General features: G+C 48.0%; 2 protein-coding genes across 4 annotated transcripts in view; one reads left to right on the top strand and one right to left on the bottom strand.

Moving 5' to 3' along the window:
- CARMIL2 (capping protein regulator and myosin 1 linker 2) overlaps window positions 1-15,222 on the top strand; it is a 123,521-nt gene extending 108,299 nt beyond the window's left edge. Inside the window, exons 37-41 of the mRNA XM_090062483.1 lie at window positions 978-1,049; window positions 1,530-1,880; window positions 6,988-7,095; window positions 13,099-13,215; window positions 14,124-15,222. Of these exons, the coding sequence (XP_089918609.1) occupies window positions 978-1,049; window positions 1,530-1,880; window positions 6,988-7,095; window positions 13,099-13,215; window positions 14,124-14,308 (833 nt within the window). The 3' untranslated portion in view covers window positions 14,309-15,222. The remainder of the gene's footprint in view (window positions 1-977; window positions 1,050-1,529; window positions 1,881-6,987; window positions 7,096-13,098; window positions 13,216-14,123) is intronic.
- Window positions 15,223-16,421: 1,199 nt separating this feature from the next.
- Window positions 16,422-18,811, bottom strand: part of ACD (ACD shelterin complex subunit and telomerase recruitment factor) — a 31,249-nt gene continuing 28,859 nt past the window's right edge. For 2 of the 3 annotated variants that reach the window (XM_090062617.1, XM_090062619.1), the window contains 2 exons: window positions 18,161-18,240; window positions 16,422-17,103 (listed from right to left, as the gene is read on the bottom strand). In XM_090062617.1, coding sequence (XP_089918743.1) covers window positions 17,040-17,103; window positions 18,161-18,240 — 144 coding nt within the window. In that variant the 3' untranslated portion in view covers window positions 16,422-17,039. The remainder of the gene's footprint in view (window positions 17,104-18,160; window positions 18,241-18,811) is intronic. The other variant, XM_090062618.1, reaches the window with a different exon arrangement.

The following is an 18,811-nucleotide window of genomic DNA, read 5'->3' as shown; positions in this document are numbered from 1 at the left end:
CCACACTTGGAGTTATGCAGGAGGAGAGTTATTCTAGAGGGAACCATGTGTAGCAAAGCCCACAGGTTTCAGTCAGATACAGAACTGGGTGTATCTTTGGGTCAGAACCCAGCTTGCTTTTTTTTTTTTTTTTAAGGAGGTCTGATTTTGGAACTAGGATGCTTTAACTTATATTTTCCCTGGGAGAGTTTTAAAGCTTTAATAAGTGACTGTACTAAGCAGCAAGCAACAGAGCTCTTCCTTGCAATTCATATCCATTCCATGTATCTTGGAGCCAGAGCTGCTAATTTTAGGGAGCAGGGCTCTGTTCTCATAGGCCTTGCAGAGCCTGCTCAGCCAGGGTCAAGGAAGCTAGAAAATTGTTTCTTGTGCATCAACAAGAGAATTCTTTGCTAAGCTGTGCAAGCCCACTGTAATCAATAGGACTGACTGCCTTGGGGTCACTGAGGGAAGGGTTTGGACTACAGGTTGTTACCAGTAAAGAAGCCTGAGAGAAAAGAGCCCAGCTTGATTTTTCAGATCCCATGGTGAGCCTAGTGGACTGGCAGCAATAAGGGAAGCTAATTTCTTGTGTATGCTTGGACCTGTTGGATGTCATCCTTGGGGATGGCAGTGAGGGAGCTCAAAAGGTGGTGGGGGGGGTGCTCTTACAATCGCTTGCCTGAGCAGAGCTGCACCTTAAAGATGTGTCTGCTGTTTTCTATGTGGCATATTCTGACAATAGTGTAACTAACCAGGGAGGTGGGGCAAAAAATCAGAAGCAGCTGTGCTCCCAAGCTGGCCTCTGCAGTGTGGCCAGCAGTGCGATCAGTAATGCTGCCCCATGCAGTGCTTCCACTCAAGGTGCTCAGCTGTCACATTGCCACCCTGACTTCTGGGTCTCAACTCCAAATGCACTGATGGGTAGAATGGATAGTGGAGGGTGGGGGGGTGCCCTTCAGTGCTGCTCTTTGCAAGTGAATGTTTCTTGTTTCTAGGTGACATTGTGGACAGCTCTGCAGACTCTCCTCCCCCCTCCCTGAAATCACGAACTCACTCAGTATCAACAGGTGGGTCTGCTCCTCCCCCCACTTCAGCACTCTGCTATGTACTTAGGAGACTGCACAAGGGTGATGGGAATGTTGGACATTCAAAGTGGGAAGCACAGGCAGTGCTAGTGCTCCCAACAGGACAACCTGAGGGCAGAGAATCTGCACTGGACATCTGGGTATGTCCTTGGGCCCAATGTTGCTCAGCCTGCATGGGCAGGACTTGCTCCAGTTACAGCAAGGTACTGCTGTCCAGTCTACCCCTGCAGCTTGCAAAACACTATCTCAAGACACCTCTGTGGCCAATCTTTTTCCTTCAAGGAGGTTGTGAGGATTAGTGCTTTCTCTGAAGGCCATTGTTAATGGGCGTCAAGCTCTGCTGAGAATGGGACTGGCTCCCATTAGTTAAGAGCATGAAAAGCTGCACCAGACTTTGCTGGTGTATGCCAAACTAGGTGCATACATGCGTTACATACATCTTTTCCTTGCTTTCCTATTCAGATGCCTCTTTGCGAAGTCGCCCTGCTGAGACCTTGGGCCAAGCAGCAGTAGTGGAGCAGGGCAGCGGGCCCAGTGAGACGCGGCTGACCTGGAAGGCCTTGGGGAAGCAACTAAATGCTGAGCTCAAGGGCAAGTGTTCTGAACTCCATTCTCCCTCCAGGAGTCCCTTTGTCATCCAAGAGCAGAGCAGCCCCACCGAGAACCAGTCCAGGGAGACCTGGAGCAGCAGCTTGCCCAGGACTGGAAGGATCCCTCCAGTGCCTTCACCAAGGAGAATTAGCAATTCAGGAGACGCCAGGGCAACCTCTGAACTGTTGAGTTCACCTGCAGCTGTAGACACAATTGCCGAAGGTACAGGAGTGTGGGGTTGTGGAGGCAGAGACTTCTGGAAAAAAAGGGGGGGGGATGGAGGAAGTATCATTGCATTCTGTAAGGCGGCAATCTAAAGTTCAGAAAATGGGAAGTGCATGAGGTGCCCACATCAGATAACTGATGAAGATTTTCCATGGTCCCTCAAGAATCAACGCCAACTCTAAAGCAGACTGAGGAAGGATAAGCCCCATGTGAAGTCATATGCTTAAGGAGGGTTGAAGTCAAGAGCAGCTTGGTTCTAGTTCTTCTGTACACCATCCTCATTTCTAGATCACAGGATGCCAGTTCCTAGAGCAAGGCTGCTTGTCCCTGCATAACAGAATGCCTCTGAGAGCTTCCCCATAGTGCCCTGCATCATGTTACAGGTGCTTACTTCAAATAGTTCAGGAAGCTTCTGTAGACATTCCTCTCACTGCCTTGCCAGTGCAGTTGGTTCAACAAATGGTCACCATGTTATTTCTGGGCTTAGAGTATGTGTTTAGTTGTTCTGGGTAACCTTTGCTTCTCTCCTGTAGAAAGACATTAACCTCTGCTTCTATTCCAAGCAAACAATGGAAACAAGAAATGAGGTACCTGTAGCAAGGTTTAGGCCCCAAAGGTAGCTGTTACCCTCCCTGGTGGCCGCATGACTCCTGCCTTCACTCTGGCTCCTTTTCCCTTGCTCAGCACACCATGCCTTGATCTAGTTGGTTGACTGGTGAAAGCGAGGCCTCATCCACTCTCGGTCTGTGGGTTCTTTCTGAACCCTGCTGATCTCTCTTGTGTTCTTAGGCACCAAATATGGCCCTCCTGGCGCATCCGTGCCCCCAGTGCACTAATCACCTTAAGGGCTTATGTTATGGCTTCCAACCTCCCCTGCAGCCATGCCCGTGCCTCACAGGTGTCACCATTCATTCGCTCTTACCTGATGGGGCCTGAGCCTTTTGGCCTCTGCTCTTCTTCTCTTGCTGGACCTTTAGCCTAGGCCCACTGCACTGGATATGGTTTCTGGGCTTTCAGCCCTGGTCCCACCTACTTTTGATTGTGGGCACCCTGGCCCTGGTGTCTGCCCCTCTCGGGCACTGGGCCCCCATCCCTGTCTCCACTCTCCTTGGATGCTGGCTTCATCCAGTGCTAGGCCACAGCCTCTCTCTAGGCTACAGCCCCCTTTTGGGCTCAAGACTGCTCTGTTTCCCAAGTCCCCAGCCCCTGGCAGGGCTCAAAACACTCTCATGCCCCTCAGGCACCACTGGGACCCCTCACCCCTGATAGTTCTTTGTTGTAATTTATACTGGTAGTCTGGGTTGGAACTAAGCCCTCTGACTATCACACGGACTCCAAGCCTACTGGTGGTATAACAAAATTCTCCCCTGGCCTGGATCATATCCTTGGTAGCAAGCCTTCAGTTCCTTACTTGCATTCATAGGGAATGCCAGGAGTCAGCTGGGCATTTTCTTGCAGTCTTCCAGATTGGGAGTTTTTTTGTCTGTAGTTTGCAGGGCTTCTAGCCTTGGGCTTATGTCTCTAAGCATGGCCTCTTCTGGTCAGGTGATGCCCCAACCACCCACAGGGGCTTCTCATTAGGGTCTGATAGCTAGTTTCCATGGCAGCTTACAACTGTTGCTGTAGCACTGTCTTTGCTACCCAAGCTAGGCTTTATTGTCCTATTGCAGAGCAGCAGCTAGCTCTGCAATAGGCAGTCATATCCTGCCAAGACAATTCTACCAAAGGACGGAGAGCTACAGTGAAAATGAAAAAAAAACAAACCAAAAAATCCCCAAAGCGACCCAAATGTTGCTGCCCCAATTCCCACATTGCACCTGCTTCAATTCAAAGGAAAGATGTTCTAGAAGATGAAGCTTTGCATGGCCTACAGTCTGCTTATTCCCCAAGCCTCACCTGCTGTGCTATTGCACTAATCAGTGTTCATTATTAACCTTTCATAACGTGTAATCAGCTTTCATATTTTGGTTCCACATCCCTTGTTCCAGGCTTATAGAAAAGAAGTTTCTTACCAGTAACTAATGTTCTTTGAGATATATTGTCCCCATGCATGTTCTCACTTGTATTTGTGGGCAGTCCTGAACTTTGGACTGGAGACTTTTTGCCTTAGCAATGCCTATGGAGTCTACTCTCTAGCCTTCTTCCCACTTCCTCCATACTAAGGTGATGAAGGGCAGGGTGCACTTCTTGCTCCTTGTTTCTTCCCAAATGCAGAGTTCTACATAGAGTCCACCCTGTGGAAGGGGTAGGGGCACTACATTCAAGAGCTTCACTGACTGGTAGCTTCCTTTTCTGCTTTGAGCAACTATCCACGGGTGCATTCTCATTTGTTGGTGACTCCAAAGCAGTATCCCAGGCATATCTTTAAGTCTTCAAAGTGAAGTATGATTGGGCGATTGCTTTGCTGAAAACAGCTTCTAGTCTAGAGCCCTTTGCATTAGCAGAGTGTTTTGTGAAGACATGAAAGGCCTTACTACTTATAGAAACACTACAACTGAGGCCATGGAGGTAGACTGAGTAGCTCTTCTCTGGCAGTTTTGTGACAGTTTCATGCAATCTGATCTCTAGTGGGCTTACCTATGGGCTGTTTATGCTGCATCTTTAGCACTCTTAGCTATATCTATAAAGAGCTGTAGGGATTTACAAAAAAGCTTCGTCCTGTGCAAGTACTAGGCCAATGACCACTTAACTTCAAGCACATATACAGTAAACTTCAACTTGGGGTATGCAGCTTTGGAAAGAAAACTGGTAGGGAGACCTGATGGCTCAAGTGAACTTCAGCAACCACTTTAAGCAAGAATTTGTGGTGGATCCTGAGGATGACCCCTTCAGGGAAGAGGGTAGTAAAGAGGGGATCCATCTTGAAGGCGTGGATCTTGCTAACCTTGCTTGCAGAGATAGATAATTGTTACCAAAAATGCCATCTGCAAGACAGGGGGCAATTTGACATGGGCTGAGACCCAGCTTTCTTGTTGGCAGCTACTACCAAAGATAATGGGGTAGGACTTGAATGCAAATGCTCTTCCTTTATATGAGACCCTATATTTCACGTCCACATGCTTTTCAGTGAGCAGAACGGGGGTAGGCGTGCACCACAGGACATTAAACCATTTGAGGATGACATGAAGCTGGTCCTGGAAATGTAGATACAAATATTTGAAGCAGAATACCAGCATTTGTTATCTTCAAAAAACTCAATCTATGCCAGCCTGGTTGATCCATAGCAGGTGACAGTGGTGATAGCACAGTGAGTGCTATAAACTTCACTGGAGCCCAAACAGGGTTGTGGTTGTGAAGCCTCAGAGCAGGAAAACAGGGCCAGCTCCATGGTGTTTGGTGCTCAGCAGTTGTCCTCAAGGTCCCTAACAGGCTGGGAGAGCCTGAACTCTAGAAGTCTCTGGAGGGTCTTTGATAGGCTGGGAACTCAGAGAGATGAAGAGTGTCCAAAGCAGAGGATGCACCAGGCTTCTTATTTGACATCTAAGTTGGGCTTCCATTGGGGATGGAATTGAGTGGTGCACTGACACTGCTTTCTGCGGTACTGGGGACAAGAAGGATTTCTGGGGTGCAACACGGACACCAGGAATGGGCATCAAATGCTGGAGCATGTCCCTTGCAAGAGGGACAGCTTCTGAAAACAGGAAGTTCTAGAGATGATGTTTGAAGAGCTCTCTGGTCAGGAATAAAACAATAGGCCAAAAAGGCAAGAGAAAAAGCCTGGGTCTTGAACCTGGCTGAGTGGCTAATATGTCTAAGCCATGTAAAACAGGGAGTGAGGAGGAGATGGAGATGGAGCTCAAAACTGCCAAATCCCTGGCCCTTAAAGAATTGGATACCTTCAGCTTCTAAATTGGGAAGAAGAGGGGGGAAAATATAAAATAAAATATAAATTCAGGTATTAGTGGGTGCTGGCTTTGAATAGAGATTTGGCTGCAAATGAAGACCAGCAGAGTGCTCCATCTCAGGCAGGCAGCTGAAAGGAATGGAGGAACAGGGAATGTGCACCATCTTTTAATCCCTCAACAGGGGTGTCAGAGAGCTCTGGGGTGGAGCTCGCTCTAGACAAAGGCTCAGGAGTGGAGCGCACCCAAAAATAAGGATGTGTGTGGACAGTTAGTCCAAGAACATAGAGTTCAGTGCTGTTGTGAGATCTGACTGGCACCTTGGGCTTTCAAGTATGTGGTGTCAGTGGCTCAGCATCACATATGTAGCTCATAAATAAATGTTCCCTTTCCTACTGCTAGCACTTTAGACTCAGGCTAGGCTTGGAGAGTTGAGCTCAACTCTCTCCTTCATACTGTCATTACTGGTAATGAAGTTTTTGCAGGCCAGATTCTACCCTTAGTGAAACTTCTGAGAGTCCCATTAAGCTGCATGTCTTTGACAAGGGCTGGCTGGAAGTTGGCACACAGTTCCATAGCTGCTGAAGCCACATAGATTCCAAGCCCCCTCTGCTGTGGCTAGGCTGGCTCTTTAGGGTCCGCAGGAATGAAAAGCAGCCCTCCCCTTATTTTAGGGGAAGTCTACATACACACTGGCTTAAACAGAAGATGGGTCTCAAATAGGTTGAATTTATGTGGAACCTCACACTCTCCTTTTTGCTAGAACTTTAGCAAGGCAAATGAGGATGCAAACCACTTTATATTAAATTTCTGCCAGCCATGTGCAGGGAGATGGCACATGTCACTGCAGTCAGCACCTCTGAACCTGCTGTCTGGGTCTCTGTGTGCTTGTTAGCAGTCCCATCTTTAGCTCAGTTCACTGCATGCGTGGGTATTAGCAGCAGCTCCTGGCTGGATTCAGTTTTGCTTTTGTTTGTGGAACATAGTGGGTGGATTCTACAGCTACAGCCAGCATAAAAAGCTGAGAGGGGAGAGATGTTTATAGCACTAACAGCTAAAGGGAAGCCAGGCTGTACACTCCTATGACCTACCTGCATATTAGGAAGCTTGAAGTATGCCAGTTAGTCATAGTTAGTGTATATGATGGAGAATTTGAGGGGAGATGAGGAGTAGGGGGATTTCAGTTTGCTGTATCAAGCTGTTACTCAGCAGTTTGCTAGAGGCAGCTGCTTCCCTCAGATAGTATCTTCTCTTCTTTTCAGACAATCAACTGAAACTCAAACCTCCTCTGAAAAACATGGCCAACAGGAGAGCCGTTTCGGTTCACGAAGAACAGCTCAGGGACCAGGACTGCATGGCTGAACTACAGAGTAAGTATGGAGAAAAGATTTGGGATTAAGCTTGTCAGTGGGTGCATCTACATGTGCACATTTACTGCACAATAATTCAGGTTACTGCACAGTAATGGAAAATTTCTACGCAGTATGGGTGTGCATTTACATATGCATGCCAGTACTGCCTGGTAACTATGGTGACTTACACCAACGGGCATAAATTTGATACCTGCATCATACAGATATCACATATATGCCCGATTAGTTACTGTGCAGTAATGCACCTGTAGATGCCTTCCTGCACAGTAACATTGTGTGTATGGACTGGCTTGGGACTAACTTCAATCCACACACAGCATTACTGTGCTTTAATGGCTGCATGTGTAGATGCTGGCCTAAAAACCATTTACTGTGCAGCAAATTACTGCACAGTAAATGCATGTGTAGACACACCCAGTATGGAGCAGGATGTTCATATATCTGTGGAATACCTGGATCGAGCCCTTGCCGGGGTTATGATCTCAGACATTTGGCATGAAGTGAGACATTCAGTTCTATTCCTTGCCTGGAGCCTAATTCTCCAAGGGCACAGGGAACAAGTCCTAGCTACTGAAGTGCTTTGTAGAGCAGCTCTAAAACCACTCCTTAAACTGTGGCTCCAACTCTTTTTACCAGTAATAAAGTGCCATTGATCCTGGATACTTGCAATGTACTTCTCAAACAGGAATCGCTAGACCCACCACATACACTGCCACCTCCGCAGTAGTTTGTGGCAGGGATGTAAGGCAAGGTAGCACTGCCACTGTTAGCTGAAGGAAGCAATTGCCAAATCTAGACGAGAGAATAGGAATATTTGACTCATACAAGTTAGGATTGAGCCCAGATGCCAGGGCAGACACTTCCACCTCAGCAATGATCCCATGGTACTTTTTCCCCACAGCAGTGACCGGGGAAGCAGTTTTCTTAAGGCGGGGTGTTCAGCTGGTGGCCTGTAGGCTGCACGTGGCCCATGATGGGTTAAGATGCCGTCCCTGGGCCCCTGCCTGGCTGCCACTTATCCCATCACCCCTGCTGCAATGGCCAGGGTCTCCAGGCTCCCTCACCCCCCTCCCTCCAGTTTCTACTTCCAGTTCCTGCTTCCTGGGAAGGGGCAGATGGTGGGAGAACACAGTGCATGTAATGGGTAATCTAGACTGTCTGTTCAGCAGTTTGCCCAACGGGGGTGGTTGGGAGGAGTGTAAGTGTGTGTGTTCATCTTGCAGGGGCTACCATGTGGTCCCTACAATCCACAAGTTGATCAGCCCTGTTTAGATCATACACTGATACCTGACTCGCCTAACAACTAAAGATATTTGCACCTTCTCTAAAGTACCTGGTGTTGGCCACTGTTTTAAGACAAGATACTAGATGAAATGGACAAGTTTTTCTAATCTTGTGATGTCTCTGTGCTCCTAAACAAGAAGCCACAACTGTATAATGTATCACGGGACAGAGACAAAATAGGGCTGGATTTTCAAGCGTTTGGCAGCACACATTTGTCCTGCTGCACATATGCAAATCAGAGTAACAGTGTGTGGCATGGACCAGCTGAGCACATAGCCAATTGTCCTCCAGGTAGAGCTGAAGTAACTAAAGCAACAAAATAGATGTGCCCATGACTGCATTTGCACACCAGCCCTTTTGAAAACTAGCCCCAAATATTTCCCTTGAGCAAACCATTGAAATCCTCTCTCAGAAATGCAAATCACTCAAACATGGCAATAACAAATATTTCAGGCAGCCTGTATGTAATATGGGACATTAGCTCTGACCTGAGTAAAGCTGCTATCACTACAGGCAGGGCTCTGTAGAATAACACCCAGGAGCTGGTACTTGTTTGATCTTTTATAGATGTACTTACTAGGGTGGTATTACAGGTTACCTTTAAACTGTCATAAAGGCACTCAAAAGAGGAGAATTCACCCATTAAATTGTGTTAATCTGTGCTAAATACCTTCTAAAGGGCATTTATAGAAATGCTCTGGCTGGTGCAGGGAGCGCTTTAATTAGAGAAGCTCTTACAGCCACTATAATTAAAGCACCCGGAGCATCCCCAGCTTGTTGAACAAGCTTTAAAGCACCCCCACTGCCATTTTTCAGGACAGGGACACTGATACATGACACTGGAGTCTGCTGTAGTGCAATGATTACCCAGTTCTAGCAGACGCGATTAATCGACTCCTCTCTGACATGCTGTAATTACAGTGCATCTGAGTGGCCTTGATGCATGTGTATAGGTTCATATATTCATAGACATTAGGGCTGGAAGGGACCTCAGAAGATCATTGAGTCCAGCCCCCTGCCCAAAGGGCAGGAAGTCAGCAGGGGTCATAGGATCCCAGCAAGATAGACATCCAAATGTCTCTTGAAGGCATTCAAAGTAGGTGCTTGAACCACCCCTGGCGGCAGTCTATTCCAGTCCTTGGGGGCTCAGACAGTAAAGAAGTTCTTTCTTATTTCCAGCCTGAAACGGTCACGGAGGAGTTTGTGACCGTTCAGTCTTGTCATACCTTGGGGCACTCTGGTGAAGAAATATTCCCCCAAATCCTGATGAACACCCCAGATAAACTTGTAGGTGGCTACCAAATCACCCTTGAGCCTGCGCTTTTCCAGACTGAAGAGTCCCATGGCTCTCAGCCTTTCATCATAAGGTCTGTTTTCCTGACCTCTGATCATGCACGTGGCTCTCCTCTGTACTCTCTCAAGCTTCTCTACATCCTATTTGAATTGTGGAGCCCAAAACTGGATGCAGTACTCCAGCTGCGGCCTCACCAAAGCCGAGTACCACGGGAGAATGACATCCCGTTTGAGAAGCACCTGTGGATGCAAGCCAGCGTTTTGCTTGCTTTACTACTGCAGCATCATATTGAAGGCTCATTCATGTTCATCCTGTGGTCAATCATGACCCCCAAGTCCCTTTCATCTGTAGTGCTAGCCAGTGTAGCATTGCCGAGCCTATAAGCATGCTGCAGGTTTTTCCTCCCGAGGTAGAGAAACTTGCATTTTTTGGTGTTAAATGCCATCAGGTTCTCATCTGCCCATTTCTTGAGCCTGTCAAGGTCAGCCTGGATTGCCTTTCTGTCCTCAGGTGTGGATACTTTACCCCAAAGATTAGTGTTGTTGGCCAACTTTGCCAGTCCGCTTCTGATGCCAACGTCCACATCATTAATGAAGGTGTTGAACAATATAGGCCCAAGGACAGAACCTTGAGGGACCCCACTGGTCACAGGGCACCACGACAATTGACTTCCTCTTGGTCCGACCATGGAACCAATTTCCCAGCCAGCAGATCATGGAGAAGCTGAGGCCACAGTTGGCCAGTTTTGCCAAGAGGTGTTCATGGGATATCAAATCAAAGGCTTTAAAGTCAAGATATATGACATCAGTCTCTTCCCAATCTCTTCCCCTTGTCCAGGTGATAGGTCACCTGATCGTAAGAAGAAATAAAATTAGTCAAGCAAGACCTACCCGTGACAAACCCGTGCTGGCTATCCCTCAGGATTTTGCCATTGGCCAGTCTGTTAAGAATGGCCTCTGATGATCTTTTCTAGGATCTTTCCCAGGACAGAGGTCAGGGTGATGGGCCTGTAGTTAGCTGGATCCACTTCCCTCCCCTTCTTGAAGATAGGCACCACATTTGCCTGCTTCCAATCTTTGGGCACTTCACCGGACACCACGAGTTCTCGAAGATCCATGCCAGGGGCTGAGCTATGATGCTTGCCAGCTCCTTGGGTGATGCTCACCAGCTCCCTGGGGTGTAAGCTATGAGGGCTGGCTGACTTGAAGGTATCCAGTCTCTCAAGGTGTTCCTTCACAAGCTTAGCATTGATGGAGGATAAGGAATCTCCTTCACCCTGGCCTTCCTGTCCCATAATGGGACTGGTGAAAGACTGATGCAAAGTACCCAGTTAGCAAGCTGACTTTTTCATGGGTGTCAGTTGTCCCATCTGGTTTAGCAGGGGTCTAATTTTGCCCTTGCTTTTCCTCCAGCTCCCCACATATCTTAAAAAGGACTTTTTATTGTCCTTGATACTTGTAGCCAGTTGGAGTTCAATCGCAGCCTTGGCTTTCCTGGTTTGCTCTCTGCAGCTCCGACCAGTGCAGAATATTCCTCGCTGGAGGTGGATCCTGTCCTCCATCCTTTGTAGGTTTTTCTTTTTAGACGCAGGAGGTCTGCTAGTTCCCTGCAGAGCCACGGGGGCTGTTGTGCCTTTTTGCTGCCTTTCCTCCAAGATGGGATAGACTTTGCTTCTGCATCCAGGATTGCTCCCTTGAGGAGCAACCACTTTTCCTGAACTCCCCTCTTCTTTAGGTCGTGGTCCCTTAGGGCCTCACTTACAAGCTTCCTGAGCATGTCAAAGTTAGCTTTCCTGAAGTTGAGGAATTCTGTATTGCTGACAGTCTTGCTAGCTTTATGGCAGATGGTGAAGGTGATCAGCTTGTGGTCACTGTCACTCAGCTTCTCTTCTGTCGTTAGGTTGCTGATGAGGTCATCCCCCATTGCCATTACCAGGTTGAGCAGTGCTTTACCTCTTGTCGGCCCATAGACTTCTTGCATCAGAGGTCATCCATGCATGTGAGAAAACTTTGTGAATGTTCGGATTTGGCCGAGTGCTCTTCCCATGAGATGTCCGGGTAGTTGAAGTCTCCCTTGACAACCATGGACCAGGAGCATGCGGCCTTGGCCAATTCCCTGGTGAACTCCTGGTCAAGCTCTTGATCCTGGGTAGGAGATCTGTAGTAGACTCTCACCATTGTGTTCCCTGTACCATGTTCCGCACGGATTTTAACTCAGAGGGTCTCCAGTTGTCCACCCTGGGCATCGATGTCAGCTTGCAGGGATGCGTAGCTTTCCTTGACACAGAGAGCTACACCCCCACCCCTTTTGTCCACTAGATCCCTCCTGTACAGGGTATAGCCATTTATACCTGTGGCCCAGTCATGGGCAGAGTCCCGCTAGGTCTCCGTTATCCCCATGACATCATATTTATTTGTGTTAAGCAGGAGGACAAGTTCCTCCTGTTTGTTCCCCAAGCTCCTGGCATTTGTGTATAGGCATGCAAGTGTCCCTTTGGGGGCCCTTGCCTTGCCTGTGGAGCGTTCCAGGGCATGGATGGGCTCCCTTGAGTGCCTTGGCAAGCTGGCTTTGCAAGGGTTGCTCAGTGGGCCAGTAGTGGTGGTAGTGCCCCCCCATCCCCCAGCAGGCTTAGTTTAAAGCCTGATGGAACAGGTCAGCCAGTCTGGCTGAGAAGAGGTGGAGGCCGTCTCTTCCCAGCAGCTCGCTGCCCCTCTCACTAAAGAGTGGACTGTGGTCATGGAAGCCAAAGCCTTCCCGATGACACCAGTGCCTCAGTCTTTGGCTCACTACCTCGATCCTCCTCTTCCTCCATAGCCTGAGACTGGGAGGATCGAAGAGAACACCACCTGCACCCCAAACCCCTTAACCCCCGCTCCCAAATCCCTGTAGCACTTCATGACCTGGCTGGGATTGCTCCGAGCCATGTCATTGGTGCCCACGTGGATAAGGAGCATAGGGGATGGAAGAGCCCAGGGATCTTCTCCGCAATGTCTCGGATACGGGCTCCTGAGAAGCAGCAGACTTCCTGAGCTAAGGGGTCGGGGCGGCAGATTGTTCCCTCTGTCCCTTTCAGGATGGAGTCTCCCATGACAAGGACTTTGCATTTTGTCCTGGGGAGAGCGGGTGCGGTAGCTGCAGTTGAGCCCGTGTTGCCTGCAGGAGCTGGCCCAACATTCCACAGATTTAGAACGCTGTAAAGATAATCTGCATCTGGCCCCTTGATGGGAGTGTTGTTGTACAGCCGTTCCTTCAGTGCATCATGCCCAAGCTGGAACGCTCAACACAGCTGCCCAGAATCTGCAAGAAGCATTTGGCATAAATACTCGCAGGCTGGCAGCACAGGTCCTGTTCCCCTTTTGTCCTAAGTGTGACACCCTTATTCTCCACATGGTAATGCTTGACACAGAATTGGTTTCCTTCAGATGTAACAATCCCTCTTCGTTTGCGGCGCTCCCCTGTATTCATACGGAGGAATAAACCTGAGGACACAGGAGACACTGAGACAAATAGTGAGCTCGCCTCCCAGCCTGAACCTCAGAGTAAGTGAAGGCTAAGCCTAACAGCTTGGGGCATGGCAAGGTGTAGGGGGAGGAGGACCTGCACAGACCAATGCCTGAGCTGTCCCCTTGGAGATGCCAGTTCTAGTCCTGCTAGCTGACACTTGCCAGACCATTCCCAATCTTTCCTCCAGCCAAATGCTTCTAACCCAATTCTGGTCACATTACTACTGCTGTCAGGAGTCTCTGCCATAGGGGCCAGTGGGGAGAATCTAGGCCTACTGCAGCGTTAAAACAGAGAAGGTACCAAAGCCCCATGTTCATTTACATCTTGACCAACGCCATGGAGGCAAACCCAAACCTGGCAGCGTCAGGATCACTACTGCATTACTTGACACTATGCAGTAGCTCTGCCTCTGGCCTGGGACATAGAGCAAACATAGTGGGAAAAGAAACTCTGGCCCTGGCCTCAGCCCCAGGTCAAAGCTGCAGCTACAGCAAATCCCCTGCTCCTATTCAATCCCCCCCACATTCTCCCTCCACACCCTTCAGTCTCTCCCATGCTTCCCTTCCCTCACAATCTCTCCTGCAGTCACCACTTCATCCCCCAGCATGCATCATGCAGTCTCCCCCATCCTACCCCTGGGGCCACACACTGCATGCTCTCCCCACTGCCCACACCACAGGAACTCCCCGGGGTTGGGGCCAGAGCTATCTGCCCCAATCATACTTGAACCTAAGACAAAGCCCCCTTCTTCCCCCCTGGTGTTTAACTGGAGGGAAGGGAGGACCCTTGTCTTGGACTTGAGTAATATAGTACCTCTTACTTAACTTGGCAGCTGTATGCTGCAAAGTTAAGTTCTCCACTGAGCCCTCCTGTGGCAGAAGGCTACAGTAGGCATGCTTTTGTGCATGTTTGCTAACACAAATACATGTGGGCTTTTTCCTAGGCACTCTGAAACAGGAACCACATGGTGCCATGGGACCTATGGAGGAGCTGCACTTCAAGCCTGGAGCAGAAACAGCAAAGGACCTGTTGCAAGTCATGGAAGAGACTCTTGAGAATGCACACAACATAGCCATAGACCAAAGAACTGCGGCACTGGGATCAAAAGCACCCACCCAGGGCCAGTGAGCTAGCGGATGCCACTGCACGCAATCATTTCCAATACAACACTGCGAACGAGTGCAAGAGGAATGTCCATGTTTTGCAAGAACTACTCAGCTATCTATGCTGCATAGGCAGGACAGCAGAGAAATACTGGAGAGGGCCCCAGGACTGCTCCACATCCCACCATTGTTCCTGGTTTTTAACGTCAGTGCTTCCTATGGAAACAGTGACAGAAAGTAGCTTGCCCGCCCCCTTGGGGCTGCTGAGAATTCCTGATCGATCAGAGGTGGACCACCCCTTGCCACCTTTCACCATTGTCCATGCTTTCCACACAAGTGCCCAGGTGGTTTCACGCTCCAGATGGCTAAACCAAAATGCCAAAGGCAACCGCCTGGGTTTGCAATCACCCTGATCCATTTCCTCTAGCAGCTGTATGTTTGGATGCATGCTCAGCTGTAAGTATTTGGCAATAATAGCCATGGGACAGTAGCTTGCTTGTGTACATGCACAGGAGCTTTCATTGTATTGTACTGGCAAGTATCGACAACATTTGCACTATGCTGCACTGGGGATGGGGGTTGGTAATGGCAAGAGCAGCTATGTGATGAAAGCCAAGCTGCTTACTACATGGGGATCTGATGAACTGGAATCTTGCCTGTGGGCCAGCTCAAGTCAGTCCCCTCAAACTAACAGAATGGGCAAGTCCAGCCAGTTAAACTTATCTCTCTACAAGCTGCAGGCCCAGTCAGTTAGCTTCTACCCAACCAGAACATCCACAGCAATGGCCGTCTTGCCTGGAGAAGGCAAAGACTGGTCGGGAAGTGATGGGACCTTGTGGCCAAGTATGTGGCCCTCCAGTGTGGCAGGCTGGAAATTGTGTGGCAGCTTTCAGCCAGCTAAAAATAAGAGCTGTTGATTAATTAAATTAGAACATAAACTGATCCAAGTGACACAGTGTTCCCTGTGGTGTTTCTTCTGCTGCATGCCATTGACTTTGTGCTGCCCTTATTCAGCTACAGAATTTGGTATTAAAAAGAAGCAACTGCACTTGCACTGCAGGTGTTACCTAAGTGTGGGGAGAGCTGAAGGCCTGGGCAGCTGGAAAGGTGAGGTATGTGGGGGAGGAGTTCAGGGTGATGGAGATTAATACATTTCACTCACTGTTTCTGGCTGTGTGACCTTGTTAAAACCAGTCATTTAATTGCCTACTGCTAGGTTTCAGAATTACTAGTGCACCAAGATAAAGGGCAACTCACACCTCCCCAAGTTACAGATACAGGCAGTCCCCGACTTAAAACATTATGAGTTACAACATTTCATACTTACAACATTTATAAACTGACACCCTGTTTCAACTTTCTGACTTTACAACACTTGATCCGACATGATGCCACGCTAGCGAACAAGTGTGCTGCATTGCCCATCTCCCTGGAGAACATCTGTCCAAACTTCCTTGGACACTTTCTTTAAGAAAGCAGACAAGACTCCAGAAAAACCTGCAGCCAAGACTCCTGAGAAGATGCCAGCCAAGAACCCTTCAAAAAGTCCAGCAAGGTCACCTTAAAGAAGTCCTTCCAAATCAATATAATTGTTAGTTACAATATAAATACATTAATGTAGCTATATTATCATAATTGATGGAGTACAAAATTCTGGGGTATTTTTGGTGAAAATAGGGTATTGGGCCTTGGTTCAGGAACCAATCCCCATTTATAATGTTGTTTCCTATGGGAAAACCAGTTCCAAGTTACAACGTTTTGACTTGAGACACGGTTTTCAGGAACCAACTGTGTTGTAAGTCCAAGGACTGCCTCTACAGCTGCCTGTTACATTTGTCACTGTTGTTTTCTTTTAATGAGAGGGAATCATGCAATCACAAAATACACAGGACCACATCTTCAGGAACACAGTTTTGCATGATCCTAAATCCATTTCACATGCATGCAATTGTTTCCATGCACTTGTGGTTCTTTCTACATATGGACAGTAGCACCACCAAAATAGGCAGGTTTTTCTTCTTTAAATCCAGAATACCATACTTATTAATTTGGATGATCATTATTCCCTTGGCTTTGCCCACAAAATATGATCAGGAGAGTTGTGAACCTGATGGTGATAAAAGGGCATGCAAGCTGTGTATTTAAAAATAGGCTTTTATTTTAAGTTTCCAAAACATAAGTTGTGCAAAATATTTTGTAACTTGTAGAGCAGGAACTAATCCAAATAACCGTTAAAAAAACAAACTTCAAATTTGCAGTGGACATTGCTATGAAACAAAAACTACTATTGTGATGTTTTTCAAGTGTTCCTGTAGCCTCAGCTACAACAGAGGACGCTATTCCCAATAGGGGAGAAACTTTTACACCCAGCTCAGTGTTTTTTTTCCTACTTCCTGTTCCAGCTAGTTTCCAGATGCCCATCAGAGCAATACACAAGCATCTGTCAGCAAGGGGTCAAACATGTTACCTCCATGTTGTGCCTCAGGTCTGATGTTGCTAACATTTACTGGAAAACACCAAGAAGGGACTCCTGCCACATGCTACATGTTGTGTTTAAAGAAGCCCCAAGAGTACCCCCATTGGGTTGGGGAGCCAGAGTATAAAGTGATTTATGTCTTCTTTTGTACCATGAATGCCCAGAGCTTTCACTCTGGATAGACCACTACCATAACTGCAGTTTGCTTTGATTGAGTAAACCAGTACTGTACACAGAAGAAGAACCTCTGACTGCACACCCCAATACCACTCCACTTTGCTCAGGACTGCAACTCTTCTTCAGTAAGGATCCAACAGGCCCACTTTAGCATTGTTTTTGAGATCCTGCAAATCAAACATTAGCTACAGTGAGAGAAGATACTGAAACAATTGCATGTAGCCAACATTGTTTTCTGCCACCCAGAACTATAATACATACTGCTAATAAAGACAAATTTCAGTCAACAGATGGGTGAAACCCAGTTAAGCCCTTCCCCAAGCTCTGAGCCACCTAGCAGATACTGATGGTTCCAGAAGGATGGCTTGTCGTGCTGGGTTTGCTTTCTTTCCTTACAGATGCCCAAGATTTTCATTCTGAAGAACATGGGAGATTGTAAGAGCAGCTCAAAATAAGGAGTGACTTCAAAATAAAGAGTCACTCTAGCAGCCACTAGAAGAGGCTGCTGCTACATTTGAAAGAAAGCAGGAGCTGAAAAGATCAGGCAAGGTGCATGTACAGGGAAGAACAGAACAAGGTATCAACAGTGTGCCCAGCCCAGAACACATGGGGAAGCATATGCAGGAGAACAGAGCAACTGGGAGGATGCAAGGGTACCTAATGAAGAGCCAAAGCAGAGTTACATTTCCCATGCTTGTTTGACTAGATAAGCAATGCTGCAAATTGTTTATAATCACCAGTGAGAAGGGTGGTGGCCAGAAGCCATTTCTGTGTGATGATATGTGATACATTTGAGAGCTTATGTAGCTTAATGAAAGGGGGATACAACCCCCAGCAGTGTCAGTAACTGCATGGCCAGAGGACCCGCCCTGAGGTGCTTGCAGGGACAATGCAGTTAGTTCCCAAATGCAGGAAAGAGCACTAGCTCTCAGATTCTTTTCCCCTTGCCATTCTCCGAGGGCCCTGATGGGTGGGAGCAATCTGCTTGACACTTTTACAGCTGTAACTGGAAAACAGTCTTTGCTGCCAGTGGCCTCAACAGTAAGTACTGGTCTTCTCCCCCAGCAGCAGGGCACTATTGCTTTGGACACAAGGCAGAGAAGCTCACTGGGTTAGAGTTACATTAAGGAGGGGGTCCCATTTCACCCTTTCATTTTAAGTGAGGTACAAATGAGAATCCTAGAAACCCAGTAGCTGAGAAGTGACTGCAACCACTGCACTGACCTTACAGACTTCAATCTGTTGCAGAGATCAGGGGTTGGTGCCTTGTATTTGTACTGAGATGGGACTTCCTGCTTGAACTTCTGAAGGGAAGACAGACAATTAAGTTCAATCTATATTAAAATTCAGAGCATCACAGCTAAAAACCAATCCTTAGCCCATAAGAAAAATCTGTATATATCCCCTGTCCTACCAACCCTCTTGGCTCACCTAGACAAGCTGGTTTCCACATGCTAGGTTTTCCTGTGGCCAGTCAAAGAGTTCTGGGCAAACCAGATGGCTGTAATTTTGAGACTGCCTTCTGTAACTTGAGTGCTTGGTACACAGCGCTCTGGAGTGGAGCCATCTCAAAAGAGGAAAGAACCTGGAGTGGAGCTGGCAGGTTCTTGAATTGCTGAGCGATTCCCTGCAAGGATTGGGCATGGCTACAGAACCCAATTCGGGAGTCCAAAGTTCTCAGTAGGGAAGGTCACAAAGAGGCCCAGGAGCCCCTCCTGCCAGTTGCTGACCCACTTTCAGCCCCAAATGCCTCTTCCCTTTTGTAAGTGACACACAGTTTGGTAGGGGCTGCTGGCTTTGGCTAGCTAAATGAATACTCCAGACAGCTGCAGGGGCAGATGTTCCTCTCACAGGTGTTGTGAAGGGCTCCTAGGG

The sequence above is a fragment of the Crocodylus siamensis genome, chromosome 9, assembly GCF_052110815.1.
Source record: "Crocodylus siamensis isolate JL-2025a chromosome 9, ASM5211081v1, whole genome shotgun sequence".
NCBI classification, from domain to species: Eukaryota; Metazoa; Chordata; order Crocodylia; family Crocodylidae; genus Crocodylus; species Crocodylus siamensis.
The sequence above is the reverse complement of the archived record's forward strand: the minus strand, read 5'-3'. Positions and strand labels throughout refer to the sequence as shown.